This window comes from Lucilia cuprina, chromosome 4 (assembly GCF_022045245.1).
Source record: "Lucilia cuprina isolate Lc7/37 chromosome 4, ASM2204524v1, whole genome shotgun sequence".
Lineage (NCBI taxonomy): Eukaryota > Metazoa > Arthropoda > Insecta > Diptera > Calliphoridae > Lucilia > Lucilia cuprina.
The window spans coordinates 78,033,981-78,050,558 of NC_060952.1; the positions used below are offsets into that span (position 1 = coordinate 78,033,981).

The window sequence follows — 16,578 nt, forward strand, 5'->3', positions numbered from 1 at the left end:
GAAATTTAAAACTAACACAAATTTTTTCCAAGTGCTTTTTAAAACAATTTTTTTTACGATAAACAAAAACAAAATCTACGTCTCGTCAATGTTTACCAGCAATGAATAAGAGGTCGAAGTCGACCGGCTTCGAGTCGGAGCTTAGCCGCCGAACTATATTTAGTTGCTTGAGCCGCCGTCGAAACATTCGGCTTAAATCGACTCAAATTTTTTTAATGTTTTTATTAACTAGACTGTAAGATCAATTATGTTTAAAATACACTATGGTGAAGGGTATATAAGATTCGGCACAGCCGAATATAGCACTCTTACTTGTTTATGCTAAAATCGTTTGAATTTTTGTTTATATGTTGAAATAAACAATTGACAACACTAAAATTCTCTCACAACATTCGAAAAACATATGAAAAATTGTCGTATGAGTTGTATAGAGCTTTTGCATAGAAAATACCAACAACATTGTTATGACTATTGTAGCAGCTGCTGACATACAACGCATACAACGCTACAACATCGATTGTGAATTGAACAATTGTTTATTTTATTTACTTATTTATTTAAATTGTATTTAATTGCTATTTTTCATTTGAATTTTTTATTTAGCAATTTTAATATATTGTATTTTTTAAATATTTGTTTGTAGGGTTGTTTTTTAGTTTTGCTTTTTTAAAAACATTTTAATTTATTGATGCGTTAATGCCATTATAGTGATTTTTTATCAAATCAAGATTTAATATTTTAATGCATAAAAACCAAAATTTACAAAATTCGATTTATTGAAAATTATAAGGGATACAACAAAATGAAGCGAAATATGTGATCACTTTTACTAAAAGCCGATAGTTTGACCTGGTTCACACTAGAAAACTTTTGTTAAGAAACTTTTGATTTTGTATGTGAGAGAAAGAGATGTTTGATATTTCTTTCTCTCACACACAAAAATCAAAAGTTTCCCAAAAAAAGTTTTCTAGTGTGAACCAAGTCCTTGAGTGCGCTTTTTCCCAAAAACTACGAAATCTAGAGCAGTAAAGCACACCGGGTATAGCTAGTGTTAACATAACAGTGCAATGCCCAAGTATTCTTATAAAAACTTTTAAATTTGTTTTTTTTTCCTTTTTTGCCAAAATTTATTACGTTTGTTTGCCCAAAACTCAAGTTGCACAATTATTTTAACACTTTGGTAAAATTATGCTAATAATAATGTCATTAGGGAGAAATGTCATACACACTGTTATCAATACTATAGCAATTAAATTTATAATTATATCTATTATGAAAAACATTTATAGACATTTAATGAAATTATTGTTTTATGCATTTGTACTTAAAGTTTGAAATCATATATAATTTACATTTTGCTGTAAATAATTGATACAATAATCAATTATATGTATGTAAGTACATAATGTATTATTGTATTTATTCATACAAATACAGCTATTTAGATTTGGATAACATGTACGTTAAATATTTAAAATTTACTTATTGATTGAATGCGTGATTGAACTCTATTTATTGAAGAATATTTTTATTAAGGTGTTTCTTTTAAATTGTGTTTTGTTTCAGGATCAAGTTTAAATCCTGCTAAGTGCAGGACATTTTTTTAAATTATAATGAATTTTTAAAATACAAGAAAACATAAATTTCTTAAAAAGAAAAAGGATAAACAATCCATTCTTTTACTTTTAAAGTGTTATAGTTTTGCCATGCTTATCTATTTGTCATTACTAAGCCAACTATACAGTAGTATGTCCCACTTATTAATCGATGTATATTAATGTATTGAATTTTTAAACCGTGAGCGTATGAATAATTTTCGTATGAGTAATTTTAAAATTTCATCGCTATACTCGTACTTTTAAAACAGTTATGACCTTTTAAGCTGTTTTTTTGAGGTCCACTTTTATAGGAGCTATACGAAAACATGGACCGATATTGCTCATTTTCAATACCCATTTTCAATAAAAAACAAAGCTTATCAATAGAGAATATTTACGCAAAATTTCAACTGTTTAGCTTTTTCCTTGTGGTATCTATAGTGATTTCAATAGACAGACAGACGGACGGGCATTGCTAGATCGTCTTAGAATTTGTGGGTCTATGACCAATATTTCGATGTGTTACATATGAAATGACAAAATCAATTTACTCCCATCTTTTTTATGGTGTGTTTAAAAAAATATTTAAAAGCAAATGCATCATGATGCATAACAGTAACATTGGAATAATTGTTACGTTCTATTAAGTATGCATGTTAGATGCATAGGTAAGTAATTATTAATAAATTATAATGCAATCATATTTTACAAATTTCACACCATAATAATTTATTAAATTGATGATTACCACAATCAAATTATTAATAGGTTATTCATAAGGACAAAGGAATATTAAAACAATGCACAGTGGTTTAGAAACTTTTATTTTTGGAAAAAAATCTCTATCTAAGGAATATATTAAATTTAGAAACTTTTATTTTTGGAGTTAATCTGGTATTATGTGATATGTATATAGCAATGAAATTTTATATGTTTAGAGCTGATGTGTTTTAGACTCTAAAATTTAGAGTTTAGGACAGTTGTAGGCGATCGAGCGTGGAATAGGAAATAATATGTAGCCCCTCAAGGTTGATCATCATTTGTTATTAGGTTAGCTTAGGTAGATAGAAGAATGTATATTACACCAAACCCGAAGAGATACACCTTGGCCATTTTTGGCCCGATTGTGCGCTCTTTTTATTATGTCTGTCCGTCAGTCTGTCTGTTGAAAGCACTATAGAGAACGAAAGAGCTAGAGGGTAAAAATGTTCCATAAATATTTGTTTGGTATTGAAAATGTTCAATATCTGTTAACTTTTCTTATAGTCCGAAGCTAAAATCTTTTTACCGAATTTTATAACTGACCTCTATTAAACTCCTATATATGTTCATAGGTAAGTAGAAAGAAGAATGTAAAACAATATTTAACATTTTGTATGAAAGACACTAACAAATTCTGAGTAGTTTTCAAAAGAGCTTTAACAGTCATAACAGTTTTAAAAATCTGAACATAACAATGAAATTCGACATAATGAAAAATTGTTACCTTTTCTTCCTGCCGAATTCAGGCATTAGAAAAGTTGGACAAAAATATTTTGTTTTTAAAAATCGATATTTTGTTAATCCGAAAGGAATGTGCCCATAATTGAAATAAATCTTATTTAAAATATAAACCTAATGTTTGCAGGGGAGCGGTCCTCAATTTAGTGTTTAAAGGTCAAAAGGTACTTTTAAACACTAAAAAACACAATTTAATTTTGCATAAATAACTTTAAAGCAGACGTAAATTGGATAGGTCTGTATATACCCCTTCTCGCATTTGAGCCCTTTTGTATAAAATCTCTTTTTTGTTAATGGTGTAGGGCAGACGGGGGTCGAGATTCAGGGGGATATTTTGATTTTTAATTTTATTCTTTTTTTGTTTTCCCTCATTATAATATTTAGTTTGACAAATTTTCGTTTTTGGGGGTGAAATTTCCCTTTTGCACCGTGGATCCGCTCCTGGTGTAGGGTATCATATCGTCTGCCACACCCGACTATACTTTCCAATTTGGTTTTTAATTTTATTCCGGAATATTTTTCCTTTTTGTTGGAAGGAAATTTTCTACAAGAGGACTCATAGGGGACACACAGACAGATGGACGGACAGACAGACTGACGGACATAGTTAAATCGACTCAGTGATCCTGAGCCGATTAGTATACTTTAAGGTGGGTGTAGGACCAATGTTCTTGGGTGTTATAAATAACAGCACAAACGTATAATATCCTTCCCACTATAGTGGTGTAGGGTGTACATATCTATTTCAAAAACAAGTAAGGAGTTATAGCCGGGCGAGGCCGACAATATAATGCCCTACACCTGTATACTAATAAAATGTGATTTAGTTTTCATAATAAAGCATTTAAGTTGAATTGTACCTTGCCTCAGATATACTAAAGCCATTTACTTTTTAATAAAACTGTGGATATTTAGTAAAATTTTGATGGGCCCTTTTTAGAGGGGCTAGGGACAAATTTCATTCAATTATCTTCAAAATTGCGGCCTGTAGTTTGACAGTAGTTTGCGGACAGACGGACAGACGGACGGACGGTCAGACGGACATAGCTAAATCGATTCAGAAAATGATTCTAAGCTGATTGGTATACTTTAAGGTGGGCATAGGACCAATATTATTGTGCGTTACAAACATCAGCACAAACCCAATATACCCTCCCCACTAAAGTGGTGTATGATATAATGAGTTCTTTGATAAAAGTGGTGTATGATATAATGAGTTCTTTGATAAAAGTGCTCACTGTTACGTTATATACCGTGTAGAAGTGGCAATATGTTTTATGTATATGGAGATATATTTTTTAAATATTTTTAAATTAAATAAAAAATTATAAATGAAAATGAAAGAAAAAATAAATCATGTTAATAGAAAATAATTTTGTCCATAATTTTGTCTGTGTATTATTGTGTTCATGAATTATTTAATAAAAACTACTAACACAAAATGGTATCTTGCTACTAAAAGAACTGGCGGGGTTAACACATGAAACATTCATATTAACAATCCCTCAACCTCACGCTTATATGTATGTGGTATTTAAGCCTGAAAAAAAGTAGCAAATAAAATGTTTAGTGAAATATTGTTTTGAAAATTTTGAAAAATTTGCACATTTCGTAATGAATCTAAAACATACAGGCTTAATAAATTAATTTGAATATTTTGAGGATGGAAAACGTATATAGCATTTCATGTGCATGGAGTATTTGAAATAAATGTTTTACTAGAATAATTGATGATGGGTTAATTTTAGGTTTAGATAAGTATGTTTTTATATGTCTCCGGGTGTGTTTTAGCATCTATTATATGCTTTTGTTTATGTAGCTTTCGTTATCAACATTTGTATACGGGAAGTGAGTTATTTAATTTTGTGGATAAATTGTATCTATTTAGAAAATACAAATTTGTTTGTATGTATACATACATACATATGTATGTATTTTGGTAGAGGAAAATATTTTGCCAAATTTAAACAAGTGTTGGTTTTATAGATATTAGCTTGGTTCATGTGTATGTGACTGGGTTTTATTACTTCCGTTGAGTTTAGTCAACCCTAATGGTTATTAATAACATTTACATATAAACCATTATGTATGTTTAGCTAGAACATTTAATGTTTAAAACGTGTTTATATTCCATTCATTAGAATATTCCTATTTATGTAATAAACACTACTATAGTTTGGAGGGTATAATGTATATGTAATGATGTTTGTATTAAACAAAATATCTGACAGCAGACTCTTCTGGAAGGTTTTTGTAGCGATCTATATATGGACAAAGCTTCCATATAAGTCACTCTTACGAAATTATTTTTAGTTTAATAAAACTCTATGAAAAATTCAATTACAATAATAGATCCATAACTGGATTACATAGAATAGTAAGGACGTTTATTAAATTTTATTACAATATATTAATTCCTAATAATTGAGGAAATCTTGAGGGTGGGGTAGACCTTGTGTAGTTAACCTTACACCATTGTAGTGGGAAGGGTATTTGTGTTTGTGCTGGTGTTTGTAATACCCAAAAATATAGGTCCTACACCCATATTTAAGTATACCAATTGACTAAGAATCACAGAGTCACATGAGTCGATTAAGTTATGTTCATCGGTCCGTCCATCTGTATATCCATGAAAACCTTGTGCGCACGAAATTTCCAAAATAAATCAATAAAATGTTGCACATACAATTCGAAGGACGAAACATATTGAAACTAAAACTCTTTTACTCACTCATGTAGGGTATCATCTTATTGACCATGTCCGACTGTACGTGTTTTACTTTAATATTAGTTTTCTTTTTTTGCTTAGTTTACTAAATATGTTTATTAAATATTAAAAGTTTGCTTATTAATAATGTAATTATTTTGTGTTTGTATGTTTGTACGTATATGTGAAATTATTTGCATTTGATTATTTAATTTTTATGACATTTATAATAATTTAACAAAATATGTTTTGAATTAAAAACACCATTATTTTTATTCAAAAACAAAAGGGAAATAAAAATGTGTTTTAAGGCTCTACAGTGTAGTGTCTACACACATACACAGTAATGTTAAACTGTTATTACATACGTATATGAATATTTTCCTTGATTTACTTTAAAGCTTATTTATGATAAGTTTCTAAAGGAATTAAATTATTAAATTAAATATTTCAAAAAATAATACAAGTCAACGAAATGAAGATTTGGAAAAAAACTTTTAAAATAATTATACCCTACAACATTTTAGTGGGGATTATACCCTACACCACTTTAGTGGGGAGGATATATTGGGTTTGTGCTGATGTTTGTTAGGCACAATGATGTTGGTCCTATACCCACCTTAAAATATACCAATCGGCTTAGAATCATTTCCTGAGTCGATTTAGCTATGTCCGTCCATGTAAACCTTGTAATCAAACTACAGGTCGCAATTTTGAAGATAATTCAATTAAATTTGGTACATGATCTTCTATTGTCCCAGGGACAAAGCCTATTGAAAATGGTTAAATCGGTCCATTATTTCACCGGTCCATTATTTCACCCATACAACTGTTTATACCCTACACCACTTTAGTGGGGAGGGTATATTGGATTTGTACTGTTGTTTGTAACGCACAATAATATTGGTCCTATATGAACCCTAAAGTATACCAATCGGCTCAGAATCATTTTCTAAGTCGATTTAGCTGTGTCCGCCTGTCCGCCTGTCCGCCTGTCCGTCTGTCCGTCCATCCATGTAAACCTTGAAATCAAACTCCAAGCCGCAATTTTTAAGAAGGGACGAACCCTATTGAAAATGGTTAAGATCGGTCCATTATTTCACGTAGCCCTCATACAACCGTACCCCCGAATATGGCTTGTAAACATTGTAATCAATCTACAGGTCGCAATTTTGGAGATAATTCAATGAAATTTAACACATGGTCGGGCCTCGCCCGACTATAACTTCTTAATTGCTTTTTTTTGATGCCCCATGATGGGGCCTAGGTGAAATAATGTACCGAGGTTAACTATTTTCAATAAACTTCGTTTTTAGTACCATAAAAGTTCATGTGCCAAATTTTATTAACTTATCTCCAAAATTGCGACCTGTAGTTTGATTGCAATGTTTACAACCTCTATTCGGAGGTACAGTGGTATGGGTTAACCATTTTCAATAGAATAGTCTAGGTACAATAGAAGATCATGTGCAAAGTTTCATTGTATTATCTAAAAAATTGCGACCTGTAGTTTCATTAAAATGTTTACAAGCCCTATTCGGGGGTACAGTTGTATGGGGCCAGGTGAAATAATGGACCTATCTTTGCCATTTTTAATATGCTTCATCCTTGGGGCAATAGAATATCATGTATCAAATTTCATTGAATTATCTTCAAAATTGCGATCTTTAGTTTGACTACAAAGTTTACATGGACGGACAGACAGACAGGCAGACGGACGTAGCTAAATCGACTCAGAAAATGATTCTGAGCCGATTGGTATACTTTAAGGTGGGTATATTGTTCGTTACAAACAGCAGCACAAACCCAATGTACCCTCCCTACTAAAGTGGTGTAAGGTATAAAAATCTGATAACTCTTAAAGAGAGAATCTATTAATTTTGCACGAACAACTTTGTTATTGATGTAAAAATTTGGACAATAGAAGTAGAGGTCGTGGCACCTCATATACGATATAATTACAAAAATTATAATATGTTAATGCTTGAAGTCATTAAAGCTGTAATTCTAAACTCTTTCACCAACAACTTTGTCATACAACATTTAGGTAATAAATTGGCTGACTATCAATAAGGGCCATGTCACCCCTTACATGAATTAATCGCAAAAATTCTGAAAATCTATTAGAGCTAGAATTCTCAAATTTTGCACGAATAATGGTTTTTAGGATAGCATTAGAAAAATTATGAAATTTAAGTGCATTTGAAAATAATTTTTTAAATTTAACACTAATTTTTTTCACTTATGTACATAAATTTTCTACATAAAAAGTAGATGTGTCCGTATTATAACTATACCAGATATTTAAAGTGTTTTGATATTATAAGGCTTGATGTAGTTTCGGTTTTTTAAGTTATTGCTTTTTATTGACTCAAGAATAATAAAATTAAAACTTACATACGAAATGAGAGTGGGTGCCCTTTTTTATCCTCCACCACCATCAATGGTGGTAGAGAGTATATATAAGTTTGTCATTCCTTTTGTAACACTGAGAACTACTCATCTAAGATCCAACAAAGTATACATATATATTCTTGATACTTATGAAATTCGATTTAAAACAAAGCAATAGAACCCAATAAAATTCACCCAAAATATTCATTTTTATCGAAAGCAGTTTGGTATTGAAAATATGCAAAATCGGTAAAATAGGAAATAGAAATTGTGATTTTTTACATATTTATTTGTACTTTTTACCAAAACTACTGCAAATAAATTGATGAATTTTGTCAGTTATACAACTCTTGGTACCAGGATCAACATTGTTAAAATCTCTATATTTATTGGTAATAACTTCTATTATAATGCGGATATCTTTACAAAATATAAAAAAATTAAAGCTTTATGTCAGCAGAATTCTGGGATGATGTTTGTAACATTCAAAAGTATTTGTCCTATAAACACCAATCGGCTTAGAATCGTGTTCTGAGTCGAATAAGCTATGTCCGTCCGTACGTCCATCCGTCTGTCTGGCTCGCTGTCCATGTAAACCTTCTGCGCAAGGTACAGGCCCCTATTTTCAAGATAACTGGATGAAATTTGGCACACACTCGTTTTTAGCCCAAGGACGAAGCCTATTCAAAATGGTTAAAATCGGTCCATTATTTCGCCTAGTCCCCATACAACCATATCCCCTGAATAGGGCCTTTGGGCTCATAATTAAGATAAATGTTATATTATGTTAACAAAAGCCGGCAAAAAAAAGTTTTATAGAGTATTTAATGACATTACCGATTTTGGTAATGATCGTGCCTAATTTGATCATAGCCCCCATACAAACTTTCTTTATTTTTATTTTTTACCAAAAATAAGTAAAAATATTCCGGAATAAAGTTAAAAAACAAATCAAATGCTTTTTTTCAATAATCCTCATTTTTAAAATACTGACTGGTGTAGGGTATCATATGGTCGTCTATACCCGACTATACATTTGTACTTGTTCTTTTATTAGTGTAGTCTACTAAATTTTAATTTTTTTCCTCGATTAATCGAATAATTTTTATTCGAATGACAACCCTAGCTCCCTTAAAAGTCGCCTTTAGAAAATTACATCAACGCAATTTAGCCGTTAAATTAAATAATTAAAATAATTAATTAAATAATTAAAAAATTTCCCACAAAAATTTCTTTATCTACAAAAATGTAACCGTACAATTTTTTTTACGAAAATCACTTGAATGGACCTTACTCATTACCAAATAATTATATAGATTCAAAATTTGTACAACCAGTTTAAGGTGGAGGGTATTTAAGATTTGTCGTACTAAAATGTACTAAATGTGGTAATTTAAACAGGGACAGTCCTAATAAACATATAAAATGTTTAATTTACTTTGAAAAAAGAAGAAAATTTATGAAAATGACACATGTAATATAAAATTAATTATCTCTGGTGTTAAAACCATTTTATTTCTTTTTAATTATAAGGTCCATTGTATTTTTATACCCTACACCACTATAGTGGGGAGGGTATTATACGTTTGTTCTGATGTCTGTAACATACAAAAATATTGGTCCAATACCCACCTTTAAGTATACCAATCGATTTAGATTAAGACATGTCCGTCCGTCCGTCTGTCCGGCTAGCTACCTCCCGATTTTTTATGCCATAATTACGTCAAATATTCTACTATCTCTCTAAAAATTGGCACAAATAAGTTTTATATAAGTATAAATGACACTGCAGATTTTCGTAAAGATCGGCTGTTATTTGGCCCTAGCCCCCATACAAACCCCCATTCAAAAAATGTCTTAAACGTCTAAAATTGACTTGTAATCATTTGTACTCATGGTGTAGGCTATTATATGGTCGGCCATGCCCGACTATACTTTCCTACTTGTTTTTTAATTATACATACATATTTACATATATATTAAACATTTTTCTTGAGAATTGTATTAAACAAATTATTTATACAAAGTCAAACTGAATAGTTTGAGATAAATTTTTATTTATGTGATGCTGTTTTGACCATTTAATTATGTTTTAAATAACATTGGAATTTAGTTACATTTTAATGATACAAAAGTGCGTATGAGTTATATGTTTGTAAATAAAAAGTGAGAGATTTTTTAAAATAATTTTATTATACCTTAAGAATTAAATGATTTGTCCAATTCACAATCAATGTCATACAATATATTTTTTGAAACAATATCAATCAATAGTAAAAGTTACGACATACTACGATACAACCGTACAAGACAGATTGTGAATTTTAAAATTATTTTATAAGTTAAACTGTCTGTGTCTGTCATATTACTTTATACGTATGAGTTATATTTTTGCAATTGAAAAGTTAAATATTTATCATACGTATGTTGTCCATTTTAAAATATTTGTCTAACATTATTATAAAGTATTATTATGTTTAAGGTTAAGAACTATGATTTTAACTTTTACAAAATATAAGTAAACAAATCTTGATAACAGCAAATGTATTTGATCACAAAAGTTGTTAACAACATTAATACTGATAAACATTATCCTTTTTTGTTGAATATATGTATATTGAAAACAAAAACTAAATATATATACCAATAAAAAATCATACTAACCTCAACTGTAAACAATTTTGTTATTCAATATACTAACAGAAAATATTAAATTCATGCAAAAGTTCAACTATTGCATGTACTTGTACTTTACAAGTAATATTGCTTTTATGTAAGTATTATTTCTGTATGGAGGTCGATTTGAAGATTCAAACTAGCTTTGAAATTTCTATTATTGTATTCTTTAAACTTTTTTTCATCAATCCTCGTAGTTTCCTTAACAACTAATACATGCATTTTAAAAGTGAATAACAAGAAAGTTTATTTTAATGTTTTGTTTTTCCTCTAACAATACAATACGATTTTTAACAAACAATTTAACCTCGTCATAGAATAATGGAAATTCTGTAGAAACAAATGCTTACTAAATAAATATCGAGAAATAGTAGTAAGAACAACAACATTAGCAATAACATTGACAGGAACAACGGCTACATTAACAACAATGGAAATATGTATGTATTGAAGTAAATGAAAAGGCCGAATCTAAAAAAATAAGGATAAACAACACGTATGTTTCTGTCTGGGTCTTTTTGTGTCTGCAAATGTGAAAAAATACAGATAAATAACACGGCTATAACTTGAATAAAATGGAGCAGTGCCTCCAAAATAGATTGCCTTATGATCAAAATTGAAAACATAAATACATATGTATACTGTCTGTGTATGTGTATTTCTGTGTCTGTCTGTGTCTGTCTGGGTCTGTATGTTTCTGTCTGTTTCTGTATGTGTCTGTATGTGTCTGTCTGTGTCTGTCTGTGTCTGTCTGTGTCTGTCTGTGTCTGTCTGTGTCTGTCTGTGTCTGTCTGTGTCTGTCTGTGTCTGTCTGTGTCTGTCTGTGTCTGTCTGTGTCTGTCTGTGTCTGTCTGTGTCTGTCTGTGTCTGTCTGTGTCTGTCTGTGTCTGTCTGTGTCTGTCTGTGTCTGTCTGTGTCTGTCTGTGTCTGTCTGTGTCTGTTTGTGTCAGTTTGTGTCTGTCTGTGCCTGTCTGCATAACATAAGAATGTTTGTTGACATATATTTTTGAAGACAGTAGCTATATTTAAAATCTTTATTTTTTATCATACATGATTTCTAGAAGTTTTCTATTTTATTTTCATTTCGCGTTTGCCGAAAAGAAAACTATAGAGTAGAAATTTTCAAAAATATTTCTTATTGTTAAGTTTGTTTGGTACTGAAAGTGAGTAATATCAGTCCACGATATAGTGTTTATACAAGTGACTTACATAGTACTGATTTAATGCACAAAATTGCAGAAATTGCTCAACAATCGCATTTCTTATATAGTCGAACTACTTGAAAATAACTCAGAAACACCTCAGTTTCGATTTTGAAACAGAAATGGTGAATAAAGAAATATAAAAAACATTGTTTGTTATTTTTCAACTGTCAATTTACAATAAATAAATCAAATGTCATAATTTAAATTTTAGGATTTTCTTTACCATCACTTCCGGGAAGTGAAATTAAAAAAAATGTATTTTGATATTTCTGTCATATTGTCTTTATGAAAATTTTACATTTATTGCAAGACAGTCTGCTTGATAGTCAGTGGTTGAAATTGTCTTAAGTTTTTATGAGATCCATTATTTATTGCATTGTATTGTGTTCTGTTTTGCTTTAAAACTCGTTATCTTAAGTCTTCTTAAGTTCCTTTGGCTTAGTTTTGTTTTCCCCCCAAAAACTATAATTTGAAGAATATTTGTTGATATTGTAGTAAAATTGTAAAGAAATTTTAATGTTTCTTCTTTTTCTTTGGTTTGCTATCACCAATTTTTAAATAATTAAACTAAAATATAACCAAAAGAAGCAAATATAGATTTTTATTGATTTCCCTTATTGTATTGTTCATAGTGTTGAGTTGTAGTTTTGCATAACATCTGTCTACTCTATAAATTTAAAAGAACAAAAAGAAATATGAAATAAAATTTTAGAAGATGTTTGAAATTTTACACCCTACAGCATAGTGAGTTCGGTAATATATTTAGTTTGGACTGGTAATGTAATGATTGAAATAGTAACTAACTTACTAACTAACTAACTAACTAACTAACTAACTAACTAACTAACTAACTAACTTACTTACTAACTAACTAACTTACTAACTAACAAAGTAACTAACTAACTAACTAACTAACTAACTAACTGACTAACTGACTAACTGACTAACTGACTAACTAACTAACTAACTAACTAACTAACTAACTAACTAACTAACTAACTAACTAACTAACTAACTAACTAACTTACTAACTTACTAACTTACTTACTAACTAACTAACTAACTTACTAACTAACAAAGTAACTAACTAACTAACTAATTAACTAGCTAACTAGCTAACTAGCTAACTAGCTAACTAACTAACTAACTAACTAACTAACTAACTAACTAACTAACTAACTAACTAACTAACTAACTATCTGGAATTAAATTACTTTAGTTTGAAATGTCGCATATGTTGTGTCTTCACTACTTTTAAAAGGAACGACAATATTTTTCTGACTGTAAAAATATACATGATAAGTACTTGTATAGTCAATGCTTTACTTTGGTTCGGTTTTAAGTACAATCAAATATAGTTTATTTGTCCACTAGAAAATTTATTCATCTTCACATTTACGAAAATCATTTGGCTGCTAAAGAAGTGAGTCCCAACACAATCTGTGTTTCATACACTTAAAAATTTTACTATTTCTAATACTTGCAGTCGTTTAACGAGTTAAAGATTAAAAGTTATAAAAGTAGTAGGATTTTGTATATTAAATAGAAAAGTATATATGTATTATAAAAGGATATAAGTAAGTAGGTAAGTATTGTATTGGATTTTATGTTGAAAAAGTGTTTTATCATTTAAGCCTATTAGGTATGCTGATTTAAATACAATATTCCTTTTAAATCTATTATTTGAATAGAAAAGTACAGCTTAAGTATAATCAAGTTTTAAGTTTATAAGTATATATTTAGTAAATATATACTTTTTACGACTGAAATAAAAAGCATATATATCTAAGATTTAAAACTAAAACTTTGCTATTAGCTCAAATATTAAAGTAGCTCACTATCATTGACTACGTTCAGTTTAAATTTCATAAAATCGATTTTTATGTATATTCCATAAATTTTATATAATAATATTTCTCTAAAATGTCTTTTGCAGCCGCTTTGGTATTTTGGCACAATTTCAAGTCATTCAATTGTACTACATTTGGTACTTCCGTATGTGAATAGATATTTATATGTAAAGTGATAGTATTGTGTTTATGTGATGTTTATATTTATAAAGAACAACAGTATTTGCGTATTGAATTGAACTTTTGAACTTGCTGATTTTGCTTAATAATAAAATTTTATTATACAAAGTTTTTGGGTGTTTGAATAGATCATTTTCTTGTTTCATAAATGGTGTTATCAAATGTGAGAAATTATCATTTGTAAAGAAATTGTTTATGTAGTATTTTGTTGTTATACCCCTTTTTCTATGTAAATAGCGTTAAATTAATTTTCAGACTGTGATCGACCGATGCGTATGAAAATCGGTAGATTTGTTTTAAAACTTCTTTATTCGAATTTTATAATTAAACTTTTAATATTTTAATATTTTATAATAAAATTTTTATGACAACACTGAGAGTCGAAGTAATTTTCTGAAAGGGGCCTAATAACGGCTGTTAATAAGCGTCAAAGTAAAATTCAATTAAGGACCGTATCTAGTAAGTAAGTTAGTAAGTTAGTAAGTTAGTAAGTTAGTAAGTTAGTAAGTTAGTAAGTAAGTAAATTAGTAAGTTAGTAAGTTAGTAAGTTAGTAAGTTAGTAAGTTAGTAAGTTAGTAAGTTAGTAAGTTAGTAAGTTAGTAAGTTAGTAAGTTAGTAAGTTAGTAAGTTAGTAAGTTAGTAAGTTAGTAAGTTAGTTAGTTAGTAAGTTAGTAAGTTAGTAAGTTAGTAAGTTAGTAAGTTTGTAAGTTAGTAAGTTAGTTAGTTGATTAGTTGGTTAGTTGGTTAGTTAGTTAGTTAGTTAGTTAGTTAGTTAGTTAGTTAGTTAGTTAGTTAGTTAGTTAGTTAGTTAGTTAGTTAGTTAGTAAGTTAGTTAGTTAGTTAGTTAGTTAGTTAGTTAGTTAGTTAGTTAGTTAGTTAGTTAGTTAGTTAGTTAGTTAGTTAGTTAGTTAGTTAGGAAGACTCATACTTTGGCAATACTTGATTTAATGGAAACATACGAGAATTAAGTTTTAAGTAGTTGACATAGTATTTTAAGATGAAATAATCTTTAAAAAGCAATTGTTATGTGTCAACCCAAAATGGGAATTATGACACTATTTCCCCTTATACATAAGTATATTGACATTATGCAAACACAAATATTTTTATAATTTTTAAAGTGCTATTTACACACACATTTGATAGTCAGTTGAGGCAGTCTGTTATATACAATTTCGAATGTATTGTCTATTTATGTTGGTACTTTCATTCTAATATCTAACAGGAAATAGGAAGTCGATCATCTGTGGCATTTTAATAAAGTTAAACTGGAAATCATAGTGGTTGTTTAGACCTTTCCGTGGTTTTGTCAAATAAATGTACTTCAGTTTAAAATTTTTATACCCTCCACCACCATCAGTGGTGATAGAGGGTATATATAAGTTTGTCATTCCGTGTGTAACACCAAGAAATATTCATCTGAGACCTAACAAAGTATATATATTCTGGGTTCTTGTGAAATTCTGAGTCGATTAAGCTATGTCCGTCTGTCTGTCTATCGGTCTGAGTAAAACACGCTCTCGTTCAAACAAAGCCAAGAACATCAACCAAATTCACCGAAAATATTTATTGTTATCCTAAGCAGTTTGGTATTGAAAATCAGTAAAATCGGTTCACATCGGGAAAAAATATGAATCAAAATTTAAAACAACCTCGAAAAAAATAAAAATAATTCCATAAAAATCATCAAACATTCGTTTCTACATAAGAACTTAATCTCTGCGGAAAATCGCCAAAATCGGTCAAAAATTTCCTATACCTCCCATGCATTCCCGGAAAATTGATTTTTTGCTAATAACTTCCGTCACAATGTCGATATCTTCAGAAAATTTTACAAATTAAAATCGTATGTCAATAAAATTTATTCAGAGGAAAAGTTTTTTGGATGGGTTCGTAATTGGACATAGCTCCCATACAAGGTCCTCTTCCGAAAATCACTTAAATGCACATAACTCATTACTAAACTAAGATATCCAATAAAAATTTGGTACAAGTATTGCTTATATACAGAGAAATAATATTGTGAAATTTTTTTCCTATCGGTCCATAATTGATCATAGTTCTCACACAAAGTCCCTTTTGGAAAAACACTTATAGGCACATAACTTATTACCAAATAGTGATACCCATTAAATATTTGGCATAAATACCATTTTTGTACACATAAATCTTATTTAAAAAATTTTTCACGATCGGTCCATCACACATTACTTATTACTAAATCACGATACAAAATTTGACTGAAATATAGATTTTATAGTTAAAAAAAATTTTATTATTTATAATTGCGAACAAGCATTTCTTTCTTGTTTTGTATTTCCAACTGAAATCCAACTGAGAAGAGAAGTATTATTTAGTTTCAACTTGACATTAGTTTAAATGAAAATGGAATTAAATCTGGAAGCAATTATAATTCCTTAAGTGGAATCATTTTTTGAAAAAGAAAAAAAAGCTATTTCTTATTTATT

The 16,578-nt window shown here is 29.3% G+C and overlaps 1 protein-coding gene across 1 annotated transcript in view; it reads right to left on the reverse strand.

Moving 5' to 3' along the window:
• Window positions 1-12,681: 12,681 nt before the first annotated feature.
• LOC124419278 overlaps window positions 12,682-16,578 on the reverse strand; it is a 72,528-nt gene continuing 68,631 nt past the window's right edge. The window contains exon 2 of the mRNA XM_046947920.1: window positions 12,682-12,747. Within this exon, the coding sequence (XP_046803876.1) occupies window positions 12,682-12,747 (66 nt within the window). The remainder of the gene's footprint in view (window positions 12,748-16,578) is intronic.